General features: G+C 42.1%; 1 protein-coding gene across 1 annotated transcript in view; it reads right to left on the reverse strand.

Moving 5' to 3' along the window:
* Positions 1-27,613, reverse strand: part of OTOGL (otogelin like) — a 132,654-nt gene that overhangs the window by 24,377 nt on the left and 80,664 nt on the right. Inside the window, exons 34-45 of the mRNA XM_077838230.1 lie at positions 27,170-27,287; positions 26,631-26,710; positions 21,385-24,407; positions 19,742-19,919; positions 18,302-18,444; positions 14,636-14,659; positions 14,419-14,511; positions 13,186-13,375; positions 8,716-8,930; positions 3,750-3,891; positions 3,182-3,367; positions 745-957 (exon numbers count right to left, since the gene is read on the reverse strand). Coding sequence (XP_077694356.1) covers positions 745-957; positions 3,182-3,367; positions 3,750-3,891; positions 8,716-8,930; positions 13,186-13,375; positions 14,419-14,511; positions 14,636-14,659; positions 18,302-18,444; positions 19,742-19,919; positions 21,385-24,407; positions 26,631-26,710; positions 27,170-27,287 — 4,605 coding nt within the window. The remainder of the gene's footprint in view (positions 1-744; positions 958-3,181; positions 3,368-3,749; positions 3,892-8,715; positions 8,931-13,185; positions 13,376-14,418; positions 14,512-14,635; positions 14,660-18,301; positions 18,445-19,741; positions 19,920-21,384; positions 24,408-26,630; positions 26,711-27,169; positions 27,288-27,613) is intronic.

The raw sequence follows: 27,613 nt of genomic DNA on the forward strand, positions 1-27,613 counted from the left end.
CACTAGCACTTTTGTCATTAAAACTTTTGTCAGTCAGGGGTATGAAAAAACACACCCCTGACTGACATAAGTTACACCGACAGAAGTGCTGGTGTGGACAGCGCTTTGTCAGTGGGGGATGCTCTCACACCGACATAGCTACCATCGCTCTTTGGAGGTGGTTTAATTATGCCGACAGGAGAGCTCTTGCCCATCGGCAGAGAACGGCTACAAAGGAGACCTTACAGCAGTGCAGCTGCAGTGGTACAGCTGGGCTGGTGTAAGGTCTCTAGTGTAGACATAGCCTTAGAAACCTGAGTCCCATTTTCAAAAGCGACTAAGACAATTCGGAGCTTAAATCCCATTGATTTTCTGAGAGACTTCGGTCCTACATGCCTACAGGTGTGCCTACAACTAAACATGTTTGGGCTTGCGCTAGAGACCAAGCACTGGGAGCCCACGAGGGGGGAGGGCCCCATAGGTCAGGGTCCAGCCTGAGCCCAAATGTCTATACTGCAATTTTACAATCCCACAGCCTCAGCCCCATGAGCCCAAGCCAGCTGATGCAGGCCAGCCACTGATGTTTAGTTGCAGTGTAGACATACCCTAAGTCACTTTTGAAAATAGGGTTTTCACTCTTAAGTCAATTAGGCATTTTTTAAAGTTTTACCCTGAACCCTGCCTGCAAATCAATCCATGTCAATAAATGTTTAAACACCTCCTTAGCACTCTTGTTATGGAAAATATGTTTGGCTGCATACATACCGCAAACTTTCTTTGGACAGCAAGCCCGCTCTTCAATGACATTAATGATAACTTCACCTTCCCGCTCACAGACTGGTAGTGGGTCTTCACTGCATTCAGGTTCTATAGCAATAACACTTCCATTCTCCAAACAGTTATACATACAACACCCTTTAATGGACCCATTCCAAACCTCTCCAGCAGAACGAGGCTGTCCTTCATTATCTGTACATGCTAAGGAAGAAAAATATTACATCCTTGAAACATGTATTTAGAACAGTTTTATTCCAGACTAGTACAAATAACGTGTCAGCTGGAAAGCCTCATGGCATGAAAGGATATGCAATATTTTATCAAGTATTTAATTGAAAGGTCTGCATTGTTTTCTAAAACATGATTGAGTCTGATACATTGAAAATTACTAATTTAATTGATCTATTCTATTAACAGAAACTCTAGGTGGTATAGAATGCCAGCTCCACTGAATGGTATGATAGCTGATATGCATAACACCAGAGTTCAAGTTTCTGCACATACTTCCTCTTTCCTTCTGGGATAAATTCAAGGAGTCAGTGACTAACTTTACAGCCTTGAATTGTCTGGGTCCCAGTTACATCAGAAGTTACCTCTCTAATGATACGTCCTTGTATGCAGTGTAGTTATAGCTGTGTCGGTCCCAGGACACTAGAGAGACAAGGTGGGTGAGGTAATATCTTTTATTTGTGACTCTAAAGCTTGTCTCCTCTCACCAACAGAAGTTGGTGCAATGAAAGATATTACCTCACTCAGCTTGTCTCTCTGATACCTCTTCGTGTCATTTAGGTCCTCTAAGAAGCATTTGCTGTCATAACCTAGATTTGAATGGCCTGAATCTTTCTACCTCATGCTCACAGAGCCACAAACCCTGAGTAAGTGCCCAACCTCACTTCCTTCCTTGAATCTATTTATAACTCAAAAACAATACCACAAGATAAACTTCAGCCTAAGCTTCCTACCCGTGACTGGCATTCAAAACCATTTGATCCAAATAGACACTACCATTCCCTTTACACATTGGCTGTTTTGTGGGAGAATTAAATTTAACATAAATGCAGTCATTTTGTGTATCCAGACACTATTAGCTGAAAACCAAATACCATATCATTAAAAATAATTGTTAGGACTTTGAAAGGCAAGGCCAAATAGCTGCATGATTGCAGTTTTGCTAATTAGAATGGGAGGATGAGACAGAAAGTTAACCAGCCATGAAAATGGAGAGGAGTATGTAAATAGCCAACCTTGATTTTAAGTGCCCCTAACATATGTTTTGTTGTTGTTATAGCTACAAATACTAAAAATGTTTTGCTAATAAAAAATGAGGAATTTGCTAAAGCTAAAAAAATTGGTGACCCACTCGGAGTGCCTATAAGTTATGTGCACTATTTAAATTAGCTATAAAAATTTAAGTACAAAAATACACTTTGGAACAGTTCAAGGAAGCTTTTCTTTGAGCAAAGACTGACATCTCCCCAAGCAGGTGGACAAAAGGAGAGCCCCTGAAAGCCTGGCTGTTGATCACTGGAAACCATCTGAAACTTTGGGTAACTATAATCTGGGATGCTCTAAACCTGTATATGTATCTGTATATGTGCATGAGACTCAGTAAAGAAGGAGCTTTCAGTGAAATCACTCTTGTTTGTACCAATCATTTATCAGACAGAGGAGCTGTGTCCCCATTGATTTGTTCCTGACACTGCCTAAAAAACCAGGTTAAGTTACCACAGTTTTGAGTTCTAAAAACCCCAGGTAATGGAGCTAATTATATCCATTTTCCAGTATGACTCAGTGGTAATTAGTCTGAATGTTAACACAGGATTATAACTAAAACTGTCAAGGAGGATTCCAGTATTTCTAAATTTAGTTTTGTTTCAACTCAGAACAAAAGCCAAACATTTTTAAATTCTTCGACTCTGGTGCAGTCTGCTTGGTGGAGTGCCCTGGAGCTGCAGACCCCAGGAACCTGGACTGCCAAAAAGCCATTAGCCTAGAAGCGTAGTCCCCCCCAGAACAAGCTGGCAGGAACAGCTGCTGGCCCAAAAGCACCTGCAAATTACAAACTTCTTGAACAAAGGGTGGACACAAAGCCACTCAATATAGAGGACAGGAACTATTCCTTGTTTTCCTTCCTGGGTGTGCTAAGGGAGGGAACAAGTTGTAGAAACACAGAAAGAACATCCTACTGTAATGGTCCTTCGACCAACAATAGCGATTGCACCAAGGACCTCCACAGCTGAAAGCATGAATTTCTACAGCTTGAGCTAAAGAGCAAAGCTCCATACCTCGGGCTGTAACAGATTCACATTCTCTGGTGACTGGGCAAAGATAGGGTACATAACTTACTATGAGATGTCAATATAACCCACCAGTCAGTGGGTTATAGTAACATACCTACTCAGCCACTCTGCTCAGCTTTACTTACCACATTTTTCTTCAGGTATGCAGAGGTCAGAGTCTGTTCTATGGAGAATAGTTCCATTTTTACATACACAGTCTTCTCTTAAATAGGAGCACGGGGATTCTTCATAGAACCATTTATTTAGGCATGTTTTGGCTGCACAGGGTTGCACACAAGGCTGGTATTCCTTGCCATCAGGACAACCCAGAGCTACAAGTCACACACAAAGAGGAACCAAAGTATTGCTTTCATTTTCTTATTTTCAAAGGAGAAAATATGTAGTAAGAGCAAAATGTTTATATAATAAAAAGCATATTTTTTACATTTTTAGCAACATAAATTACAAAATTATGCTTCAGGAATACACATGACTAATTCAGTCAAGATTAGAATTAAGTTATAACATATTTAATGAAAGGCATAACTTTAGAGTTTTAAGAAATTTTACCATGATTTAACAAAACCGTGACTGAAAGGGTAAATCTTCTAGCAATAATGTGTTAAAAAAAATTGCTGGCTAGTATACAAGACACAGAAATGTTGCAGTGATAGGAAATTATGTCTGGAGATAGAGTAGGTGTTATTTACTTACAACAGTAATCTGGTGTCCTCCACTTAATGCAGATATTATGTTTGTTGCACAAAGCCACATATGCAGAAAGTGCATCACATTCATAATTCCAAAAGTAGGTATTGTTGATCCACATCTTCTCACAAAAGTCTTGTGGTGAAACCTAGAATTACGTTTTAATTGAGATTTAATGAGAACAGCTTTTTGTAATCAAAGTTGCTAATTAATTACAAGAAATATTACCACTGTAAGGGAAAAGAATCATCAGGAATCCCTGACTGACAGGAAGTCAATACCTTTTCTGTTTCTGATGACTATTTCTATGATTCTGCACTCTCCCCACATTTGTGTGTTCACTACTGGGCAGTTTTGTTACCGATCCTTCTTGACTTTTTGAATTTTGTTTCATTTAACTTCTATGAAGCACACAGTATATTCTATCCTCTCTGGCTCTGCCACTTTCATGTGCACATAAGAGAATAAACTTCATTCTGGCTGGCCAAGCATTCATGGCTTTGACACAATGTCAAACATTGATGCAGCTCAGAAATGGACCACACAGATTCAATGTATCGGCGCTCCTGACAGCTCTGTGAGGAGTGGTGTTCAGAACCCAATGGTTTTGTCATATATTTTGACTACCCGACCTACCTCTCAACTACTAGAAGCTGAAGACATCAAAGTGTACGAAGCAAAGACTATCCCCACCTTTTCCCTCCTGCTGCCAAATTGCTTTCCACAGCTCCCTCCTCTCTTGCCCCTGTCAGGTTTCTTCAAATGACACTTACTAAAATGTCACTCAATTTTTCTCCTCAGCCCACTCCTTCAATCAGAGTTCCCTCCATTTTCTCCCTTCAGATAGGAGCAGGGGAAAAGACAGGAAATGTCTCTGGAGCTTGAAGGAAGGAGTTGAGCTGCCCATGATGCTGCTCACAGTTGGCTGGTCTACAGTCAAGGAGATTTACAGGGAAGGGCAGAGCAGGGCAGAACAAACCACAGAGGAGGAGAGGTAGGAAAGAACAAAAATAAAATTAGGAATTGGAATCTGGACCTTTGCTCCTACTCTGAGAAAGCACCAGATGTAAAAGAAGTCTTGAGGCTTGTCAGCACAGTCCAGCAATGCGCACCAGAGGGGAGTGAGTTGTAAAGTGCTCTAAAGTATAGACCCCACTGATGTTCTCTAAAAGTACGCATTAACGTATTCCTGTTTCATGGAGTCTACATGGGGCCATAAGTGACACATGGGGTGGGGGGGAAATGCAGCGTTACGTGCCCCCCAGATTTCTTCCAAGCACGGTTGAGGGTGATGTGCCTGGAAAAGGCACCAGCATTGAGCTCTCCCATTGAGCCCGACTAGGTGGCGCCCAGAGCAGTGATTTGAGACCCAGCTGGTAGCAGCTGCAGTTACTACAGTTCAACAGGTTTCAGAGTAACAGCCGTGTTAGTCTGTATTCGCAAAAAGAAAAGGAGTACTTGTGGCACCTTAGAGACTAACCAATTTATTTGAGCATAAGCTTTCGTGAGCTACAGCTCACTTCATTGGATGCATACTGTGGAAAGTGTAGAAGATCTTTTTATACACACAAAGCATGAAAAAATACCCCCCCACCCCACTCTCCTGCTGGTAATAGCTTATCTAAAGTGATCACTCTCCTTACAATGTGTATGATAATCAAGGTGGGCCATTTCCAGCACAAATCCAGGTTTTCTCACACACACACACACCCCCCCACACACACAAACCCACTCTCCTGCTGGTAATAGCTTATCTAAAATAATAGCTTATCTAAAGTCACTTTAGATAAGCTATTACCAGCAGGAGAGTGGGTTTGTGTGGGGGGGGGGGTGAGAAAACCTGGATGTTCTCTCAGATTAAGGAGAACAATTTTTCTCCCTCCTCCTTGAAACTACCTTTTATGTAGTTGAAAACTGTCATGTCCCCTCTCAGTCTTCTCTTCTCCAGACCAAACACACACATTTTTTTCCATCTTTCCTTATAGGGCATGTTTTTCTAGATCTTTAATAATTTTTGTTGCTCTTTTCTGGACTTTCTCCAATTTGTCCAGAAGAGACATCATAGCTACCAGGAGGGTTAGCATGAGATTTCTGGTATTTGTGATGCCTAAGACAGCCAAAGTCTCCCTGTAAACCCAGAAGAGAGAGTAGATTCAAATAGAGAGGAAAAATAATTTTATATGGTTAAATTAGAACAGATTCCTGACATAATTACTGGGTGCTGATATTACCACAAGAGCTCTAAAAGATCATATCAAGGGATTGGTTTGAAAATATCTCTGTTCCTCAAATTGATAGAATATGCCAGAGCAATCCAGAGCTTCTTCATGTGTAGCTCTCTTTTAGAACAATCTCCATCTGCTATTACATATTATTGTAAAACATGACATCAAAAGTAGCTCTAGAAATCAAAACTCATTTGTCTCTTGAATGCCTGCTCTGAACTGCTGCATACCACCAGAACCTTTAAATTGTGCCTTCCCTCCTCCCCCCAGAGCTGAAAGTAAGACAGTCCGGTCCGGTATACCAGCAAGAGCCGGTACACAGCCAACCGTACTGGCAGGGGGCAGCTTTCCCAAGCAGGCAATTTAAAAGGGCCCTGGGTTCCAAGCAGCGGCTGAAGCCCCTGGTCCTTTAAATCGCCGCCAGAGCCCCACTGCTGGAGCCCTGGGGTAGTGGAGGCTGGGAGCCCCGGGGCTCCGGCGACGATTTAAAGGGCACGGGGCTCCCAGCAGCAGCCAGAGCCCCAGGCCCTTTAAATCGCTGCCAGAGCCCCAGGGCTCCCGGCCGCTGCCACAGCTACAACTACAATGGGGCTCCGGTGGTGATTTAAAGGACCTGGGGCTCCCGGCCACCACCGCAGCTACCGCTACCATGTGGCTCTGGTGGTGATTTGAAGGGCCCGGGGCTCCCAGCCGCTGCTACTGAAGCCAGAGCCCAAGGCCCTTTAAATCACCGCTGGAGCCCCAGGGTAGCAGCAGTGATTTAAAGGCTTGGGGATTTAAAGGCCCCACTCCTTCTGCCCAAGGAACCCCTGCCTGCTCAGGACCACAGTCCTGCATACCGGTAAGTCCCTTAAGTTACTTTCACCCCTGCCTCCCCACCATCAGCAGTTACCAGTCACCTCTGCATGGAGCAGTTAGAGAGCAGCACTTCAGAGTGCTCTACAATTTACATCCCTCTGGTGCACCATGTCGGCAAGCCCTTGGGAGTGGGCAAGGTTGTACGGTCATATTTCCTCTCCTCAAAACTTCTTATTTCTCTTCCCCTGCAAACCATGCCTAACCTGCCTGCATTACACCAGCTACCTCTAGTGGCAGCTGATGTATTGAACTATGTCATTACTAGAAGTACTGAAAATAAACACTATCTGTAAGGATATCACAAGTATAGGATTCAGAGTGGTAGCCATGTTAGTCTGTATCAGCAAAAAGAATGAGGGGTACTTGTGGCACCTTAGAGACTAACAAATTCATTCTGAGCATTACCTACAAGTATAGGAGTGACTAGGCTAATGTCTATGTGACTCAGATGCTTCTGTAAGTCAGAACTGGATGCTATTACTTTCAATAGAACCATCAGGCCTTCACTCTGAGCAACATGCTTCTTGATCATGTACTAAACATTACCCTTTCTGAACAATACTTCAGTGTTAGGCTGATGCTATGGAATCTCTGCCTCCTATATGTTCTTTTCAAGTATGGCATGGTACTTTCAGGAGTGACATGGTGGTCCACACATTCACAGCTTGTCTTCACTGTTATTGTTAGCTCACATTAGTACACTCAAGTTACTCCATTCAAGCCAGGCTACTTCCAGTGAGAATAGTCATGCTGAAGCAACACAGGCTGCTGATGAGTTGTTGGGTTTCAGAGTGGCAGCCGTGTTAGTCTGTATCAGCAAAAGCAACGAGGAGTCCTTGTGGCACCTTAGAGACTAACAAATTTATCTGGGCATAAGCTTTCGTGGGCTATAACCCATTTCATCAGATGCATGGAGTGAAAAATTCAGTAGGCAGGTATAAATATACAGCACATGAAAAGGTGGGAGTTTCATTACCAAGTGGGGGACCAGTGCTAATGAGGCCAATTCAATCGGGTGGATGTGGCCCATTTCCAACAGTTGACAAGAAGGGGTGAATATCAACAGAGGGAAAATTATAATTTGTAATGACTCAGCCACTACCAGCCTTTATTCAGGCCTAATTTGATGGTGTCAAGTTTGCAAATTAATTCCAGTTCTGCAGTTTCTTGTTGAAGTCTGTTTTTGAAGTTTTTCTGTTGAAGAATGGCCACTTTTAAGTCTGTTATTGAGTGTCCAGGGAGATTGAAGTGTCTCCTATTGGTTTTTTAATGTTACAATTCTTGATGTCTGATTTGTGTCCATTTATTCTTAGTAAGGCAACTCCCATCTTTTCATGTGCTGTACATTTATACCTGCCAACTGAATTTTTCACTCCATTGATTTGATGAAGTGGGTTATAGCACACGAAAGCTTATGCCCAAACAAATTTGTTAGTCTCTAAGGTGCCACAAGGACTCCTCATTGTTTTTGATGAGTTGCTGTAACTTGAGCTGCAATATCCCCACTGCATTACTAGCTCAAGCTTCAGCAGCACTTCAGCTTCAGCACATCCTCATCTACCCCCCGCCCCCGAGGCTGGTTAGCTAGTGTTTATAGCACCACCAATTAGCTCAAGCTAGAGATGTGTGTGGATAGACAGGAGCTGGATTAGGGGCAAAACCTGAGGTACAGCTCAAGCTAACAATGCAGTGAAGACAAGCTCTCAGAGATCTGCGGACCAGGAGACCATTTGAGGTTACTCATGAGCACATGGAGGAGGAATTAATTCAGTCAGTATCTTGGCAAAGCTCTGGAAGCAAGTGAAACATAAAAATAAATATTATACATTATATTATTATTATAAATTTAATTATTTTAAACTTGGAACTCCTTATTTCTTTGTACTTACTTTTTTGTGACATGGGACAAAAACTCTTCTGTTTAACAGCTCCATACAGTAAGTGCAGTTATCTTCAGTACAATTTCTTACTGGCCTCCTGGTTGCTACATCAACTGATTTCTCAATTTCCCAACTTTTAATAAATGCTTCAATTTCTTCCATATTTGTAATTATAGTCCTATTTTGCATCTTGAGGTCATCAACTGGGTCTCCATTGCACACACCTTAAAACAGTGCATCATATTTGGTGAATAAATATAGAACATTTGTTCTTCAATTAAAGAAAAGTGCAAATGATAAGGTAATGTTAACTTTGGATCAAATCAGTTTGTAAACAAGTTTATTTGCAATAGTCTATTGCATTTGCAAAAGTTAGAATTTCCTAAATATGGTTTTAATTTTTATTGGGTACTATTGGGTACTATTTATTGGGTATTTATTATCAATAATATTTTAGTTAGACAGACGGATCATACAGTTCAATTAAAAACTTTCTCAGACATGGATTAACCGAACTGATACTACAATATGTCACAGGCAGAATGGCAAACTCACTCAGATTGTACCAAATTCTGACACTCTTACTCACATTGAGTAGGACCTAATTCCACAAGTTCTATTATAAATTTAAATAAGAGTGCTTATGCAAATAACAGCTCACTGTGACAGACTGCAATATCCTGGACAAACCTTCTTGAATTAAGTTTAACATCTTTGGAGTTCATTGTATTAAAAATGCAAATATATACTATTGTGGAATTGTATGGAATTTTTTTTTTAGCAGGAAGATAAGATTAATGCAATCTCTGGGAGATATGAGGAACTTCAAAGCACAGTTTAGGACAATGCATATAAAGTATAAAGGATTTCCTAGGAAATAGTTGCGGGTGAGGGGAATGCAAATACCCACTTCAGATTTGTTGCTAACTACCTGCTCCTGGCAATGCCAGGTGAAAGACCCTTAAACTGTATAAAGGGTGAACTAAACATATCACGAGTGTGCTAGTTCTGAAATGAGGCTCTTATGACCTTGTCACCACAAGAGACCCCTTTGGGAAGGTTTCAAGACTCACTTGCCAGAACCCATATTGAAGGTGGTGGGAATAGAATCTCTGGTAAGAGTATTAACATCTGTATAGGTTCTTTTATTGTTTTAATATGTTTTTCTGTAGTGCTTTTACACTAAGAATAAACTAGGCTTGCATAGGAAGTGCTGTGTGGTAACTTATAACTGTGGACAGTTACACTGTTAACCCGATGAATAGAAAGTAAGCAGGCTTGCTTAGGCAGTGTCTCTTGCTCGGAATAATGAAGGGTACTGTCCAGGCTGAAGATACCCCAGTCAGAAGGGAGACAGATGGGTGTCTCCATCGAAGAGAGGCAACGGCCAGGTAGTCCAAAAGCCTGAGAATGGGAGCTCTTGCTGAACCACTAAGGGGAAACAGGTGCCCTGAACTGTGGAACTCACCATGGGCAGGAAAGAGCTCATAATCTGGCACATTATTTGGATTTATCTCAACATTTCTAAACGCTAGAAGTTATTAAAAGTAATTTTAAAAAAATTGAATAAATTGCCTTCTTTACCACAAATACTTGTGTTACTTGATTTCTCAGTGCAGAAAGATGCATCTAACATATTTTAAAAATTAATGTTCACTATTCTCTCATGAATTTGATATTGTACGGAGAGACAACAGATGCAATTTCCATACTCAAAGACGGGTATTTTGAAATCACTAAAATACCTTCCTATAAATATATATTATACAAAGTCAACAATAAAATGGGAGAATTTGAATCTGTATGGATGGAGTTTGATTTAGCAAATAAGTAGCAGAGTTCTCTACACCCAAGGTGACACTGAATATTTTTGATTGGGGAATGGGCAGCTGGGGTTCCTATGTCTTTTTATTATCATCTAATTTGTTTGGTTGTTTCCTTTTCTTCCCAGGCCATAGAGCACTTTTTAATTTCCTCTTGAGTCATAATGGATTTTTAATTGGTGTTTACGTGTTTTTAAAGTCCTGGTAGGCATGATTTGTGTCTTGAGATCTTCCTGATATGTCTGGATGTAAAACAAATTTGTTATTCTGGTGCAATTGCAGTAGCTGGATGATTTCATTATCAAACTCTACAAATTTTGCTTCATACAATTTAAACACCAAAGTCTCATTTAAAATGTGATTTAACATGCATGAACAGGTCCGGGTCCGGGTCTGGGTCCAAGTCCCCCCCCACACATACACACCTGCCTAAGAGTCTGGGAGGGAGTTTGGGTGCAGGATAGGGTTTGGGCTCTGGGAGGGAGTTTGGGTGCGGGAAAGGTGAGGGGTCAGGCTCTGGGAGGGAGTTTGGGTACGGGGTATGGGGAGCGGGCTGGGCAGGAGGTTGGGATGCAGGAAGGGGGCGGGCTCTGGGAAGGAGTTTGGGTGCAGGAGAGGGTGCAGAGGTTGGGTTCTGGGAGGAAGTTCGGTGTGGGGCACGGGCTCTGGGCTGGGGCAGCGGGGTGGGGTGCAGAAGTGGGTGCGGGGGAAAGCTCTGGGAGGGAGTTTGGGTGCAAGCTCTGGACTGGGGCATGGGGTTGGGGCGCGGGAGAGGGTGAGGGGTATGGCCTCGCACAGCTCCCAAAAGTGACACGCACACCCCTCTGGCAGAGGCTCCTAGGTAGGGAGACCGGGGGGGGGCTCTCTGCACGCCACTGCCCGCAGGCATCGCCCCTGCAGCTCCCATTGGCCGTAGTTCCAGGCCAATGGGAGCTGCGGAGTCAGCACTTGGGGCGGGGCAGTGCACGGAGACACATCCACTCTCCTCCAGGGCCACAGGGACGTGCCAGCCGCTTTTGGGAGTGGCGTGGAGAGAGGGCAGGCAGGAAGCAGCCTTAGCCCCGCTATGCTGCCAGTGGTGGCAGCGCCAGGTGAGGACCCCCAGTGCCGGAAGACGCTCTGGGGAAGGTGCATGGTGGCCCTGAATATTCCTGGAGCTTGGGCACCATAGGTCCATATAACTCACCACCACTGGCTTAGTCTATATATTTTATCTGGTGGAATTAACATTGGTCTGTTATTTTGAAATTAATTCTTTTAAAAAGAATAAAATAATTTGAAGTTCAAATAAAATTCATGAGTTATATAGAACAGTAATTGTTAAATTACATTGTGACTGGTATTGAGCAGTATTTATACAAAAATTAAAATACCTCTTTACACTTAGGATTATAATATTATCCTGTCAATTTGAATTTGACAACAAAGAGCTAAAGGGAAGAGGAAAGCTTTTAAAACTGTGATCTGTGACTCCAGATAGGAAAATAAGAATTGGGGGGGAAAAGAGCTATATTATTCAAAACTGTTCCTGTGATTTTCTGCACTAGCAACTGTTAATTATCAGTTCTTCAGAAATTGAGGAACAGAGTGTCCTCACTCTTAGAACACTTTTGCTGTAACCACAAGATCCCAGTTTTAACAAATATTTCTCCTGCAGCTGTTGTGTTTATGTGCTTCCACATCAATATTCATTACACTCTGCAGAAGTTATATCCAAATTAAATGTGTTATATGGTCGAGTTGCTGTATCAAGTCAATAACAAATTTATAGGTCACATTAGTTATGAATCTTTACTTTTTGTTCTCTTCCCTATTAAATCTGTCATGTGCCTCTTATGTCGAAGAGCCTGGTAAGACATCAATTTAGGGATGCACTCAGTACTTCATGAGGCACCAACACCATGCCACAGATAGTTTTACCATGTTTTATTTTTCCCCTTGCATTGCTCTTTTTTCCTATGGCTTGTCTTTCTGAAGACTGAAAACCAAAAAGCCCTGTCCATAAGCAGGTACCGTTGTGGATTAAGGAACCATAGCAGGCCTGGATCTGGCTCCTGCGTCTACAAGGGAATCAGCTCCTTAGCCAAACCCATAGATTTGGTAATTGCTCCCATCATCCCAGGGCTAGGCCATTCCTTTCTTTACAATGGATGGGGGAGAAAGCCCTTCAGGCATTAACATCCCTTTGCAAAGCCCATTGAATGCAATGCCTCTACCTCAACTCATTCCTTGGTGGTTTCTTCTGAGCACAAAATTTGGTTCTTTTTGCTCAGTGGATTTCATTAGTATTTTTACATGCAGCCAGAGCTTTTGAGGGGTGCACTTCAAATAGAGATAAATACATAAAATGTAGTGATAATTATTTATCCTGATATTATTTAAACAGGTGCTTTGAAACAGAAGTAACATTCATTGATAGATTATGGATCCAATCCTGGGAACCCAGATCAGGTAGAATTTTCATTAAAATTAATGAGAGTTTCATATCTGAAGGACTTTAAGACGACAACAGATAATGGCTGATAGATCTTGATTGGCAGCGACATTAAGAAGTGGGGTATTGTACAACTTTTAAGTGAGAGAAGACTAAAAAAATAAAAAACTTTAGTGAAAAAAATATAATACAAACAAAGATTAATAGAGAAGATAATCTTACCACAAAGTCCTTCTGTCTTGGTAGATGTGTTAGAATGTAAGCCATATTGTATATCTATAATGCCTGTAACATGAGCCCACTTAATGCTAATGCCAGCAGGTGTATTAATGACGTACATGGCACCAGTATCCTGAATACACAGTCCATGTTTTGAGAAAGGTAAAGGTTGAATTACAGAATCCACTACTACCTAAATAAACCAAATATATTTTAAAATGAACAGCAGAATTCCAGAAACACATTTAATGAAATAGCAAATAGCATTTATATTTTATTGTTTTAGATTGTTTCCATCACATTTGTCAGAGGTAATCAGGGTGTGCAAATCATGGCATTTCTAGTCAACCTCCATCTCCTATAATCACAAAGGAAGTAGGCAATGAGAGAAAATGATGAAGGAAGAATCTTTTGTAATTATGAAAACAGGAAATCTTGCTTGTTCCCACACTCAACTGCCCAAATAAGAAACTCATCCTGCTTTCTTCATTTTTTCTCTCTTCCTACCTATTATTGACTAGCAGGGAGATATAATGGACTAAACATAGAACTGGAGATCAGGAACCCAACAAGTCTAGGAACAGTTTTTATTCTGGTTCCATTTTGAACATCTATTATGAACATGTTTTTCAGAGTTTCCACCAACATGATCAAATCCCTGGTGCTTCTTCAAAAGTCTTTGAAACTGGGCCAAATGTTGGTTTTGTAAACCAACCAAAAACTAATACATTTTTCTTGGTTTGGGATTTCATCACAAAAGATTCCCACAGCTTTGCTTAGGGTCTTAGTTCAATATCTACCTGAAAGATAGTAATTCCATCATCAGAGTGTCCCCTAAAATCATGCTGAGGAACTATGCTACCTACAGAATGACAAACACCACTTCCAGCAATAAAGAGGAGAGGCAGCTGACCTCAGTGCTATAGGAGATCAAGAATGAAGGAAGAGCAGGAAGACTTTGGTAGATTTAATATTTATGAATTTTTTTTCTAAATCATTCATGAAAGAGGGATAACTCGGAAGGCCAACAGCGTATTTATACAAAAAATATTATAAAATAATACTGTTGTTCCTCTTGCAGTACAACAAGGAAAGAATGGAGCTGTACCACAGGAGTAACCCTGCTCCTACACTTCATAAACTGTAAAGACTGGTTTACGGCATTCTAGAACCGAGTAGCGCTGTGTAAATTACCCTTTAAATATACACATGCTGAATATTAACAATTATTCTCACCTTTCTTGCCAAGCGGTTGATGAGTACTTTATTTGTAGGTGTCGTTACATTTAATTTCTTAAAACAGAGCCCTGAAGTGCCTCCAGGTGAAACCTTGTAAGAAAAATGCCAAAATAAGAGTTTGGAGGAAGGGGGAATATTACGGATAGTATTTATTTTAGCATGTACAAGTAAATAAATAACAAGTAGTATACTTAAAAATTAACAAAATACTCACTAGTTTTCTTATTGAATTTGCACTCTGAAAAACATTTAAAAAGTAGATTAGAAATACAGGGATATTAGTAACGTTCCTCCTGTTTTCCTATGACAAATTATTAGTCATTTTCAGCACCAAGGGTCCTTCTCCTGAAATCTTAATGCTAGCTAAACTTTCACTATACATGGGAACATATACTTCCTGTTCGTCCCAAAGCATATGTTTATTAATATGGTGCATGCCTCTGTGTTGTTTGTTTATTTGCTCTGGAGTTAGAGCCAAAGGTCCTATTGGGGAATCAAGCAGGAAAGCCAACACCTCGACCTAGATAAAGAGCATTCCAACACTCAAACACAATTGCCAACTTCACAGTAGTGAAGAGATTACTCCCCCTTCCCAACCCTAGGACACAGCTATTTTGCCAAGGCTGAGAAGAGATATCTCAATGGGAACACTTAACCATTACAGACCCCAGACAGGGCCATCCTTACCCATAGGCAAAGTACGCAGCTACATAGGGCACCAGGAAATTTGGGGCACCAAGTTTCCTGGTGCCCTGCGCAGCTGCATGCTGCTCCAGCCCCTACCCCACCCCTTCCCCAAAGCCTCCACCCCCACCCTGCCCCTGCCCCGCCTTTTCCTGCCCCTGAGGACTGCAGCAGGGCCGGACCTGCACTCACCGGCGGCGGGAAGCGCAGCGACCGGGCCCCAGCCATGCCGCAGGTAAGTGTTGGGGGGCGGTTCCTTCCTGCCCCCCCAAGCCAGTCCCGCCACCCCCAAGGAGGCCTGGGACCAGCCCCCCACATGGAGGCCTGGGGCCCCACAACCCCCTCCCCCCTGCAGGAGGGCTGCGTAGGGCCCCAGTATAGCTAGGGACAGCCCTGACCCCAGGCCTAGAAAAGGGGTGGGAGGTTGAGTAAGCGGCCAGAAGCTGTCCAGGGTGTGTCCGTGAGATCGGACAAACTGGCAAAGAGACACAGAGAAACACGGTCTACACTTAAAAATTTAGATCAACCTAGCTTCATCACTCAGGGCTTCGAAAAGTTTCATATTCTGAGCATTGTAGTTAGGTCAGCCTAAACCCTGGTGTACATGCGGCTACGTCAATGCCTCTTGGAAAGAAGGATTACCTACATCGGTGGAAAATACCCTTCCATCAATGTAAAAAGCCTCTATGCTACAGCACCACCCTGGCACAGCTATCACGCTGTAGCTGTGCCACTGCAGTGGCTGTGGTGTAGAAATGGCCAGAGGGTGAAGCCGAAGCTGCAGCAAGGGCCATCTCCTTTGCACAGCCCAAAGATGGAGGTAACTGGGCTAGCTGAAACACACAAGGCCCGCAAGGAAAGATTAAGAGTAAGGAAATATGTACGTAGGCCTTTATTGTTTTTATCCTTCCCTCTACTTGCTTTGTACCTTTGGGTGAATGATCAATAATGCTTTGTTTTGAAGAAGCTGTTTTTGAGTCACTTTAACCTAGAGGTTTCAGAGTGGCAGCCGTGTTAGTCTGTATCGGCAAAAAAAAAAAGAGGAGTCCTTGTGGCACCTTAGAGACGAACAAATTTATTTGGGCATAAGCTTTTGTGGGCTAAAACCCACTTCATCAGATGCATGCAGTGGAAAATACAGTAGGAAGAGATATATACACAGAGAACATGAAAAAATGGGTGTGCCATACCCACTGTAATGAGACCAATCAATTAAGGTGGGCTATTATCAGCAGGGGGAAAAAAACCTTTTGTAGTGATGATCAGGATGGCCCATTTCAAACAGTTGACAAGAAGGTGTGAGTAACAGTAGGGGGAAAAAAATAGCATGCAGAACTAGTTTTTACTTTGTGAAATGACCCATCCACTCCCAGTCTTTATTCAAGCCTAATTTAATGGTGTCCAGTTTGCAGATTAATTCCAATTCTGCAGATTCTCATTGGAGTCTGTTTTTGAAGGGGTTTTTTTGGAGAATTGCGACTTTTAGGTCTGAAAATGAGTGACCAGGGAGAAAACACCATCCTGACCACTATGGATGTAGAAGCCCTCTACACCAATATTCCACACAAAGATGGACTACAAGCCGTCAGGAACAGTATCCCCGATAATGTCACAGCAAACCTGGTGGCTGAACTTTGTGACTTTGTCCTCACCCACAACTATTTCACATTTTTTTTAACCTAGAGGCTGCTCTAGCTATAGGCAGATTAGGCAACTGATGAGAGCAACAGATTTCTGAGAGCAAGATTTCTGTAGACTTGCCCCAGTACCCTCCACAGGGAACAGTAATGGTGGGTGAATCTGGCAGTGCTGCCAGTGGGCAGGGGAGGCCCCCAACCAGGGCTACAAGAAGCAGGAAGTGGCACCCAGCCAGAATGCCAGGGAAGTGCTCTCGCCACCTACCCAGCTGCTCAGCGAAGGTAAGGTCACAGCCACAAGCACAGTGACCTGCCTGGCTCCATATTAGTGCCCAGCCTTCGTCTGCCACTCTGAGACTGGCTGTGCCCCACCCACCACTGCTGCACTGGACTCACTCTGCAGCCATGCTTCAACTCCACTGTGTCCAGGTACTGGTGGAGGAGTTGCCACCAAAGAGCTAGAAGCCCAACAGCAATGAGCTCACCCAGGAAGGCTCAGGGAGGAGAACTAGGGGGTGTGGGGATTGTTGGGAGTCTCAGGGGGCTGCAGGCTACAGGTTGCTGGGTGTGTGTGCAGAGTGCAGGAGACTGGGCAACAGACTGGAAGTGTAAGGACTGAGGTGTGGGACTGGCTGGACAAGCAGGGGCCCAGATGAAGAGAATCCTACTCTGTCCAGTGGGAAAAAACCCACCACCCATCATGTGAGGGGGATCAGCACCCACAGGCTGGGTGACAAGGAGTCTACACTGCCCATTCACTGGAGTCCTACAGACTGGGAGATGCCCCCTGCTGGTGCCCAAATCCTGCTGTGGATGAGCTGAGCAGCTCCAGGGTAAGGAGCTGCTGCTATCCAGGGGCCAGGACTCCCTTTCCTCTCGAGCCCCAGGCAGCTGGTGCCAATCTTCTTGGAAAGGGCCATTGGGAAAGGTAGCCCTGGCTGGGGTTTTGCAGAAAGTCAACCCAGAGAGAGGTAGCGTTGGTGCAAGGTCCCCCCAACACCCGCATCCAGCCAGTGCAGTTCTAGAAGTGTTAGGGGAGGTGGAGGCTTTAACCATATCACTCAGGCATCTGCTGCCCCAGAAGAACTGTTGTGGAGATCCTGCTGCAACTTGAACCTAGCATCACAAGCAAAATCCCTGGAGGAAGACAGTGATATGGGCATCTCTTGCCTTCCTCTCATGGGACTGAATTCTGCAACTGCTACAGTCTCGCGGAAGGGGATATATAATTTGCACTTCCCTTCACCACCTCAATGGAACTATGCTGATTTACCCTTTGAGGATCTAGCCTACTGAGTTGAATATCTGACAATAAGAAAGAAAACTACAGTTTCATTTCCTTATAACAAATACAACAATTACTAGTTACCCTGAGGTCTGTTTCATTTCCCAAGAGGTACAATAAAACATGTGCTTTGAAATATAAAAAACTTACAATTTTTAAATTGGCTATCACTGTGAACTGGATATTAATTTATGTTCTGCCTTTACACACACGTACCAAAAGAATTCAACATTACTAAGGTTATTGAGGAAGTGATAGCATGCAAACATCTTACCCGATTAGTGGGACACTTTTCAATATGAGCAACAATTATTTCTCCTGGGAGCTTGACTAAAATGTAGGAAGCCATATTATAGAGGGCTATGTTATTTCCATCAAATGTAATAATGCTCAGTTCAGACAGTACAGAGCATTGACCTAAAAAAGAACTGACATTTAATGAGGGTACCACAAAACTGAACTCTACAAATGTCTTAAAAATCTTCTATTTTTGGCAATAGTTGCCTCTTTTGTAAAAACAAAAACCCACCACTGTTAGCTGGAATTGCTGTGCACACAGCACACTGAGCCAAGAGGAGAAGAACCTTATGTTGTTCAATAGCAACAACTCTGTCCAGTTAAAGAGTATACAAGGACAGAACCTCTGCAGTTGCAAATTGCCATCGCTCTGTTGAAGTGAATGGAGCTATGACAATTTACATGAAATGAGTGTCTGTTCCATGGGTCAAAAGGGAGACTCGATCATTCTTCTATGGCTGAAAAGTCAGTGGCTGCAACATGGAGGTCTCAAGAATGTCGTATAGATACACATCTGTATGACTATCTATATTTTAATGCTCAACTTTGGTATACCCTAAAAAAAAAATAATAAAATTGGAGCATCTATTATCAGAATTAGGGCCTGATGCAACACTCTTTAAATTAAATGACAGACATCTATTGAGGTCAAGGCCTAGAGTTCCAGTTAGAGTTGAGTGAAATTCGGAATTTCCATCCCTCAGGAAATTCTGATATTTCAACATTTTTCTTTTGGGGAAAAAAAGCTGATATTCTAACATTTTTCATGGAAGGGAAATTTCAGTATAGAAATGTTAAAATGCTTCATCTCAATATTTTCAGTCAGAATGGTCTGACATTCCCAAAATCAAAATGCTTCATTCTGATTGGTTGGTTGAACTAACCTGAGACATTTCATTTCAAGACAGTTCAATATTAAACTGTATTTTCCCACTGTGGCACATTGCCTCATTGGAGTTATAGTTCTGGAGCCTGATTTACAACACAGTATAGTTAAAAATCTGTATGTTAAACTCCAAAAGGAAAAAAAAATCACCAAATTAAGCAAAGTAATCTATAAAAATAATGCTGATTTATGCTTTCCCACAAAATATTTCTCTCTCTCCAATGTATGTATTTTATTTTAAGAAAAGGCTTTTCTGTTGCATTTTTACTGTGGTATTGCATTCCTGAGAGGTACTGAATTCCCAATTTTTAGATGGAGAGAGATTAAGTATTTTGCCCTAAATTCACACAGAAAATCTGTGGCAAAACTAGGAATAGAAACCATGTATTCTGAGTCTCAGGCCAGTGCCATAACCACAAAACAATCCTTCCTCTTGAATTTATAATCCTTAATTTATAATTTTGATGTTTACATAATCAAGTTTTAATCTTTCACATTTGAGAATGTAACATAAACAATACAAAGACTTACAGGGACACTCCCATTCTGGACAACAACTATCACTGTTAACTTGAACTGGCATTCCTCGAAAACCACAGTCAGGTTTCTCCACGTTCTTATGGCAGTTCCTTGAAACGTTATACAACATCCATCCCATATTAATGCATACATACTGGCTACATCTGTCTACAGGTTCAATGTATCTTGGCTGTTATGTAAAAAGGAAAAATAGGAATGAGCATTGCATTCTGTATATTCAAAAATTAAATTCAGAGACATGGACAAGAATATTCTTACACCACACGAGTTTAGCTACAACATGAGCTCCCTACAGCTTTTGCTTTTGAACATCCGAAAGCACACAGAGACCTATCCATGCCCATTTAAGGTTAAAGAGGTCAACTGGATGTGCTAGATGGGTCTCCATCTATCACCAAAGAATCCACCAAGTTAATACTCTGCATGCTCCTAGGCTAGAAAGGAAAGAGACTCCCAATACTCTTCTCCCACATCCCCCAGGACACTCAGTGGCAGATTAGCCCCCAGCCCGCTCTGCCCACCCAGTGCTCCTGCTAGGGTGGAGGGTTGGGGCACGGGGGCTTGCTCTGTTCCGCCCGCCCACCCAGCGCTCCTGCCAGGGAGCAGGAAGGCAACCCTGACCCAGTTCCCCGGCAGGAGTGCTGGGCGGGGGGGAGGGGTGGAGCAAGCCCCCATGCCCTGACGCCATTTCCCCAGTGGGAGCGCTGGGGAGGGTGCGGGGGGACTGCAGGCAGAAGGGGTAGGGAGGGGCCCCCACTTGCTCTGGCCCAGGGCCCCACAAACCCCGAATCTGCCTCTGAGGACACTGAGCAGGACAAGGCAGAAATTTGCCATGGTGCCCAAATACATGCAAAAATAAATTAAAGACAATAAAAAAGAACAAACAACAATAAAATCAACAAAAACACAGAATTCCAATTAATCCTTGAAATTGTGACATGGTCACGGATCTTTTGCTGAAACTGGGAAAAGAGCTCTATCATTTGAAGACAGAGTAACTGAAGATGTTGGAGGCACTTTATTCTTTTGTGGCTCCTTGTATTTGTTCCAATAACCTCAGAAAAAGAGGTTATTCGCCTATCAGTGTATTTCCAGGGGTCTGCTTTCATACACCGACAGCATTGGGTACATATATACATACACACACCCACACCCCTCACTGGAGCATAGGTGCTGGAATTAGGGGTGAGGAGGTGCTGCAGAGCCCCCAACTCGAAGCGGTTTCCATTATATATAGGGTTTAGAGTTTGGTTCAATGGCTCTCAGCATCCCCACTATAAAAATTGTTCCAGCACCACTGCACTGGAGCCCTGTAGAAAGCATTGGCTACTGAGTCCAGATGCACACTTGCTCACAGTAACCAGTGTTCATGCCCACAAGCATATAAGGAGACATAACCCTGCTTTGTTCCTCAGTAACAGCCAATGTGTGGAGTACACTAAGTGCACCCAAGAGCATGGATGTGCAGGCAATCTTCAAAGAAAAATAAAGAGACCATATGCAGGTAAAACAGAGAGAGAAAAATGAAAAATATTTTATCCAATTTAAAACCTCTCCCATCCCAGTGGTAGAGAAAAACAGATTAAAAAGCAATATACCTAGAGTATACCGTGGGTAGATAAAATTGATCATACCATACAATCTGAGGAAGATGACATCAGTGTATGTATCATTGTGCCATATGAAGCATTGTCAGCTGTAACTCTCATCATCATGTCTGTGTCTGTCAGTGAAGTTTGTGTTTCCACAGGTTCTGTGGTAGAAGACAGTACCTTTGCATAACTGAAATGAGATGAATCTGTTAGAGTGGTGCTCTGTGATTCTCCAATCCCCACTTGCTCTGGTTCTGTTAGATTATAGGAAGGTTTGATTGTTCTTTGTGGTGGAATTCTGGACCAATCTGACAGCGTTACATCTGAGACTTCAGAAATAGAGACAGATTTTCCTGAAGTTATGCTGCTTTGACTGGGCAAGGAAGTAGTCTGAACAGAAGAGAATGTTGAGTGTAGCAGTGAAGATTTCTCAATAGTTGTAGATTTTGTCTTAGTAATATTTTTTTGTACATGTGAAGTCTGACTACTTTCTATAGTGTCTGCAGTTCTCCCAATGGAGGTTGCATATTTAAGGTCTGAAGCTGCAGAAGGTGTAATCTTCAGATCTGAGAATGCAGTCACGGCACCAGTTGTTTTCATAACTATAGGTTTTAGCATTTCTTTAGTACTCAGTGAAACCAGGGAATGTGCAGATGCCAGTAAAGTCTCAGGTGAAGGATACATATGTGTTTGAGAGGTAGCAGGAATTGGCACTGAACTAGAGGCTTTGTAAAGCTCAATATGAGTAACAGAAGATTCAGTGGATTTTGCAGGAGCACTAGGGGTTATGGTGGTGGCAGGAGTAACTAATAAACTTCTTGAAGGACTAACTGATGTTTTCATAGTGACGTAAGTTGGCACTAAGGATGTAGTACTCAAAGCTGTGCTCATGGTCAGCGCTACAGATGGCACTGTGGAGTGAGTGACTATTTCAGGGGGTACAAAAGTTCTTGTTTCATATTCTGTGGAAGGACTCAATGATATATTTGTTCCTAATGATACAGTAGATACATGGGAGGTCTCAGAAGGGGGTGAAGACGTGAATATACTGGAATAGCTTTCCAAAGTGACTTTAGGGGTTTTAGAAGTTAATAAATGTGGTACTGCAAATGAAGTTTTAGGCACTGCTGAAGGACTTATGTAAATGTTTGTGCCTAAAGTTAATGTAGAAATACCCACGGGAGAGGTTGCCAGTTCTGTATGTGGGCTTCTTGAGGTTTCTTGTGTACCCATGGATACAATGGGTGATTGGGTAAGAGTTATATTTGATATCAAAGCAGATGTCCTATTTACTGTGGGAATCACTGAAGATCTTGTTGTATGGGATGTCATGGCAGAGGCTTGTGAAACAGATGGTCTTGATGATGACAACATTGTAAGTAATGTGGATGGACTGGTAAAAGACAGTTTAGCTCCTGATAGTTCTCTGGAAGTTAAAGAAGTGTCTGTACTTCTTACCACAGAGGCAGTTTTGAAATCTGAATGTGGACTGATAGGGTACTCTGTTATTTTTGAAGTGGTTCTTGCCATTTGATAAGTAGCTAATGTGGCATTTATGGGTAATACAGGTGTACTGAAAGGGAAGGCTGTAGAACTAATGGATGCAGTCAACCTTTTAGAAATAGTTGATATTGGAAATGCATCAGTGGGTAGTGCATCTTTACTTTCTGTTGAGATTTTACTTGTTACAGACATCTCAGAGATTTGAGGAGTGGATAGAAGAGATGCTGAAGTAGTAGAAGGTCCAAAGAAAAGACTCTTTGAGACAACTGTGACTTCTCCTGTTGCTTTGGGTTTGGGGGATGTAATTGGAGGAAGCATTAATGTAGACATTGTGTGTGTTACAAGGGGACTCAAAGAAGACCACATTGTTCTCATGGTTGTAGGGATTTGAGAAGCAACTGGAGATGAAGTTTCAGTCAGAGGTGGGATAGTAGAAACAGTGTCTGTGCTTAATGGAACTATATGTTTGGAGGGAGTCACTGAAATGTCCATTGAAGATAAAAATGTAGGTACTGAAGTTCTAGTTAAAGAACTAGCTGTTCTTAAAGATGAAGAAGTAGTTTGGGAGGTGGCTTGAGTTGTTACCATGTATGAAGCTGTGATTAACTGAGGAGGACTAGTTTCAAAGCTAGTAAATCTAGAAATAGCCATGGGAGTTTGAAAAACAGTTGAAGTTGGGGCATAAACAGAAGCTGGGTGAACTATAGGTTGACCCACAGTCGACCTGGTTCTTTCAGTCATAGTAGATAGTGGTGAAGTAGATGCAGTTAATATTATTTGTGAGCTTGTAAACAATGTGGGACTTGAAAAAGATGTTCTTCCAGTTAATGAAGCAGATGAAGGAAATACTGTGGATGTTTTTGGCAGTTGTGAATGACTTGTGGAAGGTCTTCTGGTTCCCCAGATCCTTGTAGGTATTTCAGTAGTGGCAAAGGCTGGTCCAGGGGATAAACTTGCTAATGCTGTAGATGGGGTTGCAGTTCCTGCTTCAAGTGAAAATGGTGTTACCACTAAAGAAGTGGGCATTGGTAATGTAGAATGTCTAGAACGAGGACTTGCAGTTAGCAGAGTAAAAGCAGATGTTGATGGAACTGCCACAGTTGTAATGGGTGAGGTTATAAACACTGTCGGACTTGCAGTAAGGGATGTTTTTAATGTGACTGCTGACGTCTGAAGAGTAGCTGGAAAATCTGTTGAAGATACAGGCTTGGGCAGTACAGACAGGCTTGCTGTGCTGTGGGTTACTTTGGAAGACTGCATTGTACTTGAAATGGGTAATGAATCAGTTAAATAAGTAGTTGTATGAGGTGATGCCAGTGAATGAAAGTCTGACAGAGTTTCTGCCGTAGTGTTTGCTCCTCTTAAAGTTGTGTCTATCTTTGTGGTTATTTTGGTAGTTACAATTGTATGAGTTGGCTCAGCTTCAGCTTCTGCAGTAACAAATATAGGGGGCATCTGAGGAAATCTCTCTGTAGTAACAATTGTAGGAAAGATTAATGCAGTGGGCCTTGTCCTCTGGGTTTTTGTTCCAGCTGCCAGCTCTGTAGGTGTCACAGGTATGCCTGGAAAGAAAACATATGTTTCACTGTTATTCTGTATTAAAGAAAGAGCAAAACAGCAACATCTATCAGTCACTGGGTACCAATCTAAATATAAACCAGTCTATTCTTAGACAGTTTAAATTCCCTGAAAAGATAACCACAGTATGCCCCCAAAGGCATTGTTTGAGGATATCTGCAGACTCTGGAGGACAACTCGACATTAGTTGCACACAACTCACATTTGTAAGGTTTTCTTCACAAACCCAAAAGCAAGGTTTTTTATTATATGCTAATTGAAAGCTTTTATTCTGGAGCACAATTATGCAGCAAGGAGTGAATTCTGTAGCAAATTTTGCAAACACAGAATAGCAGAATATTTGGGACCTTGGATTAAAAATATACAGTTTTCTTTTCTGTTTTTGGACAGTAATGCACTATAATAGATTACTTTGTATTAGTAATTATTAGACATCACATAACTAGTTTAAAAATACAAAATACAAAGACTTTATTTTAAAATGGAAGAAAAAGGACTATAATGCTTAATCACTGCATTATCCACAAATAGAGGAATGATGTGATAGCCACACGCCAGCAGTTAAGCATCCAGGACACTGGGCTATTTAAATACCCCCCACCACCACTCAAAAAATGTAGCAAATGATGCAGGGAGGTTGGCAGTGAGGTAACAAGAGGTCATGGTAAAAACACAGGATCGATGTATAACTGGGGCAGAGTTGTGCTGGGCCTTTAACAAGGACAAGACGTTTCAATTTAACACAATGGAAGTGACAGAAGAGGAACTGAATTTGTGTTCAACATGGTCAGATGCGGAGGAGGATTTTAGCAGCTGTATTCTGGATGGACTGGAGTGGAGTGATGCACATATCAGGGGGGCCAGAGCGAAGGAGGTAGCACTATTGCAGGAAGCATAAAAAAACTTGTGCAGCCACTGCCTGTACAGCATGCATATCCCTCTTCTTCTCCCTCTCTCTGTATATGGGCTTTATTTTCTAGAGCTTTCAATCTGATTGTTACACCCTGACACCTCAGGATTCACCACTATATATGTCATTAGGATATGACTTATACAAAGTAATGCCTTGTGAGGTGTCATTCTAAAAGTCTTGATCTCCTAGACCATAATATCTCATAGGATTGTATGTGCTATTGTCGTGTGTGAAGTTTGGCTACGCATGTGTTGCTGAAACATGTTGTGAGGTTTAAAATGCCCACAAGCAGCCTTTCAGGTACAACAGTAAAAAGGCCAGACAATGTTGATGACTTATTGAGGAAATGCACACAAGCACAAGGGTTACCCCAGGAACTGGGTACAACAGAAACCTTTCAGAGATAGCACTACACAATGGGAACTGTGTGACCCACATCACAGCAAAAGAGCTTTCCAGCAAGTTGGGAGAAGATATAAAAGGGAGAAAATGACATTATGGGGGGACCTTACTCTCCCTGCAACAACACACCTGGAAACATCTGAGGAACAAAGACTGAACTGTGGGAACTGATGGTCCCAGGCTAGAAGGATTTTTAGCCTGTTAATGAAAACCTGGGAAAGCCAAGGCAACTTGTGCCTTAAGAATCTGCCAGTCTGTTTGTTACTCAGCGTTAGAATCTGCTAATTAATGTTTTACCTGTCTGGTGTGTTAAGCTCAGTTTGCGGTTTTTGATTGTTTACTAAAGTAGTCTGCTTTGATCTGTTTGGTATCCCTTATAACCACTTAAAATTTACCTTTTGTAGTTAATAAACTTATTTCTTGTTTATAACATAACCCAGTTTGTGCAATTGATATCGGGGGCTGGGGGGGAGGGAGAAGCTGTGCACATCTCTCTCCACATTGAGGGAGAGGGCGAATTTTTAGGAGCTTGCGCTGTGCAGCACTTTCTATACAGTGCAAGACAGCATTATTTTGGGTTTATCTCCCAAAAGGGGTATGCATGTTAGTGCTGGGTGAGTCCTCTCACACAAAGCTGACTTCAGTCTGTGTCTGCAGCTGGGTGTGGCCCTAACTGTGTGTGTGTGTGTTGTAAAAGGCCGGAGAGCATAATTCAGCAAAACAGGGAGAGGGAATCCAGGCTGGTGGAGCAGGAGAGGCTCAGTAAAACCACAGTACATCAGGTGGCATCCCAGATGGGAGGGGCGGGGGGGTCCAACCCATCGCACTGGTCATGAGCACTAAATAAATTATATAATAAAAAACTTTACTGGTAGCTGCAGAAAGTACTTACAGTCTTCTGGATAAACACATTTAAGTGTCACCTCATCAACGATCATATTTTTAGGACAATATGGTAAGCATCCTTCAACCCTTTAAGAAAACCCAAAAAAATCACATTAGAAAAAGTGGCAAATCTACAATATCTTAGTTCAGTTTGACAAAATGACAGTTTTTAAGGTTCCTTTTTTTGCCCCTGCCACACAGAGAATCCTGAGACCCCTCCATTGTATAGCTTACACACACACACACACACTTCTGAAGTCCTGATGCAGCCAGTAGGAGATTGACAAGGAGTCATTCCACATTCATTCTGATGGACCATTACCCACAGATAAACATGAACATGTATCAAGTAAAATCATCTAATGGGCATGTGCACACCTGCTTTTACAAGGCACAAGAGGCCAATTCAACCCTCTTATAACTCCACTGAAGTGAACCTTTGGTTAGTAAAGATTAGTATATATTATAATATATTATTAAAAATGATAGCATATGCATTCTATATAATAGTATTATATTGGAGATATATAGTTCAATCAGACTTACGGTGGAAGAAATTTACATGCTACTCCTTCAGGATCACTACATGTTTTAAAACAGGGGCTAGCACAAGGTTCATATCTCCATTCACACATCCTCCTATAAGGCACTGATGCATGGAGATCTGAGAAAGAAGGAAAGCATGGTATTTATAGATTGATAGTCTTTTCTAGGATATATATTACAGTAATAGCAAGTCGATAGTAGAAATGAAGTATGGACTCCCAAAAACTTCCAAATGAATGATAGTGTTCTTATAAGTGAGTATTTAAACCAAGGAGTTCTAGAAAGTTCAAAAATACTGGAGTATTAAAGGAAAAAGTACATATACTCAAATGTGCTGTTGATTTCAGGAACAATACTACTGCCTCACCCAGCAAACAGAAAAAATATCTATAGCTCACTAAACAATATGCGAACTTTTGTTTGCTTGTTATAACACATCAAATT

The sequence above is a fragment of the Eretmochelys imbricata genome, chromosome 1 (assembly GCF_965152235.1).
Source record: "Eretmochelys imbricata isolate rEreImb1 chromosome 1, rEreImb1.hap1, whole genome shotgun sequence".
In the NCBI taxonomy this organism is placed as follows: domain Eukaryota; kingdom Metazoa; phylum Chordata; order Testudines; family Cheloniidae; genus Eretmochelys; species Eretmochelys imbricata.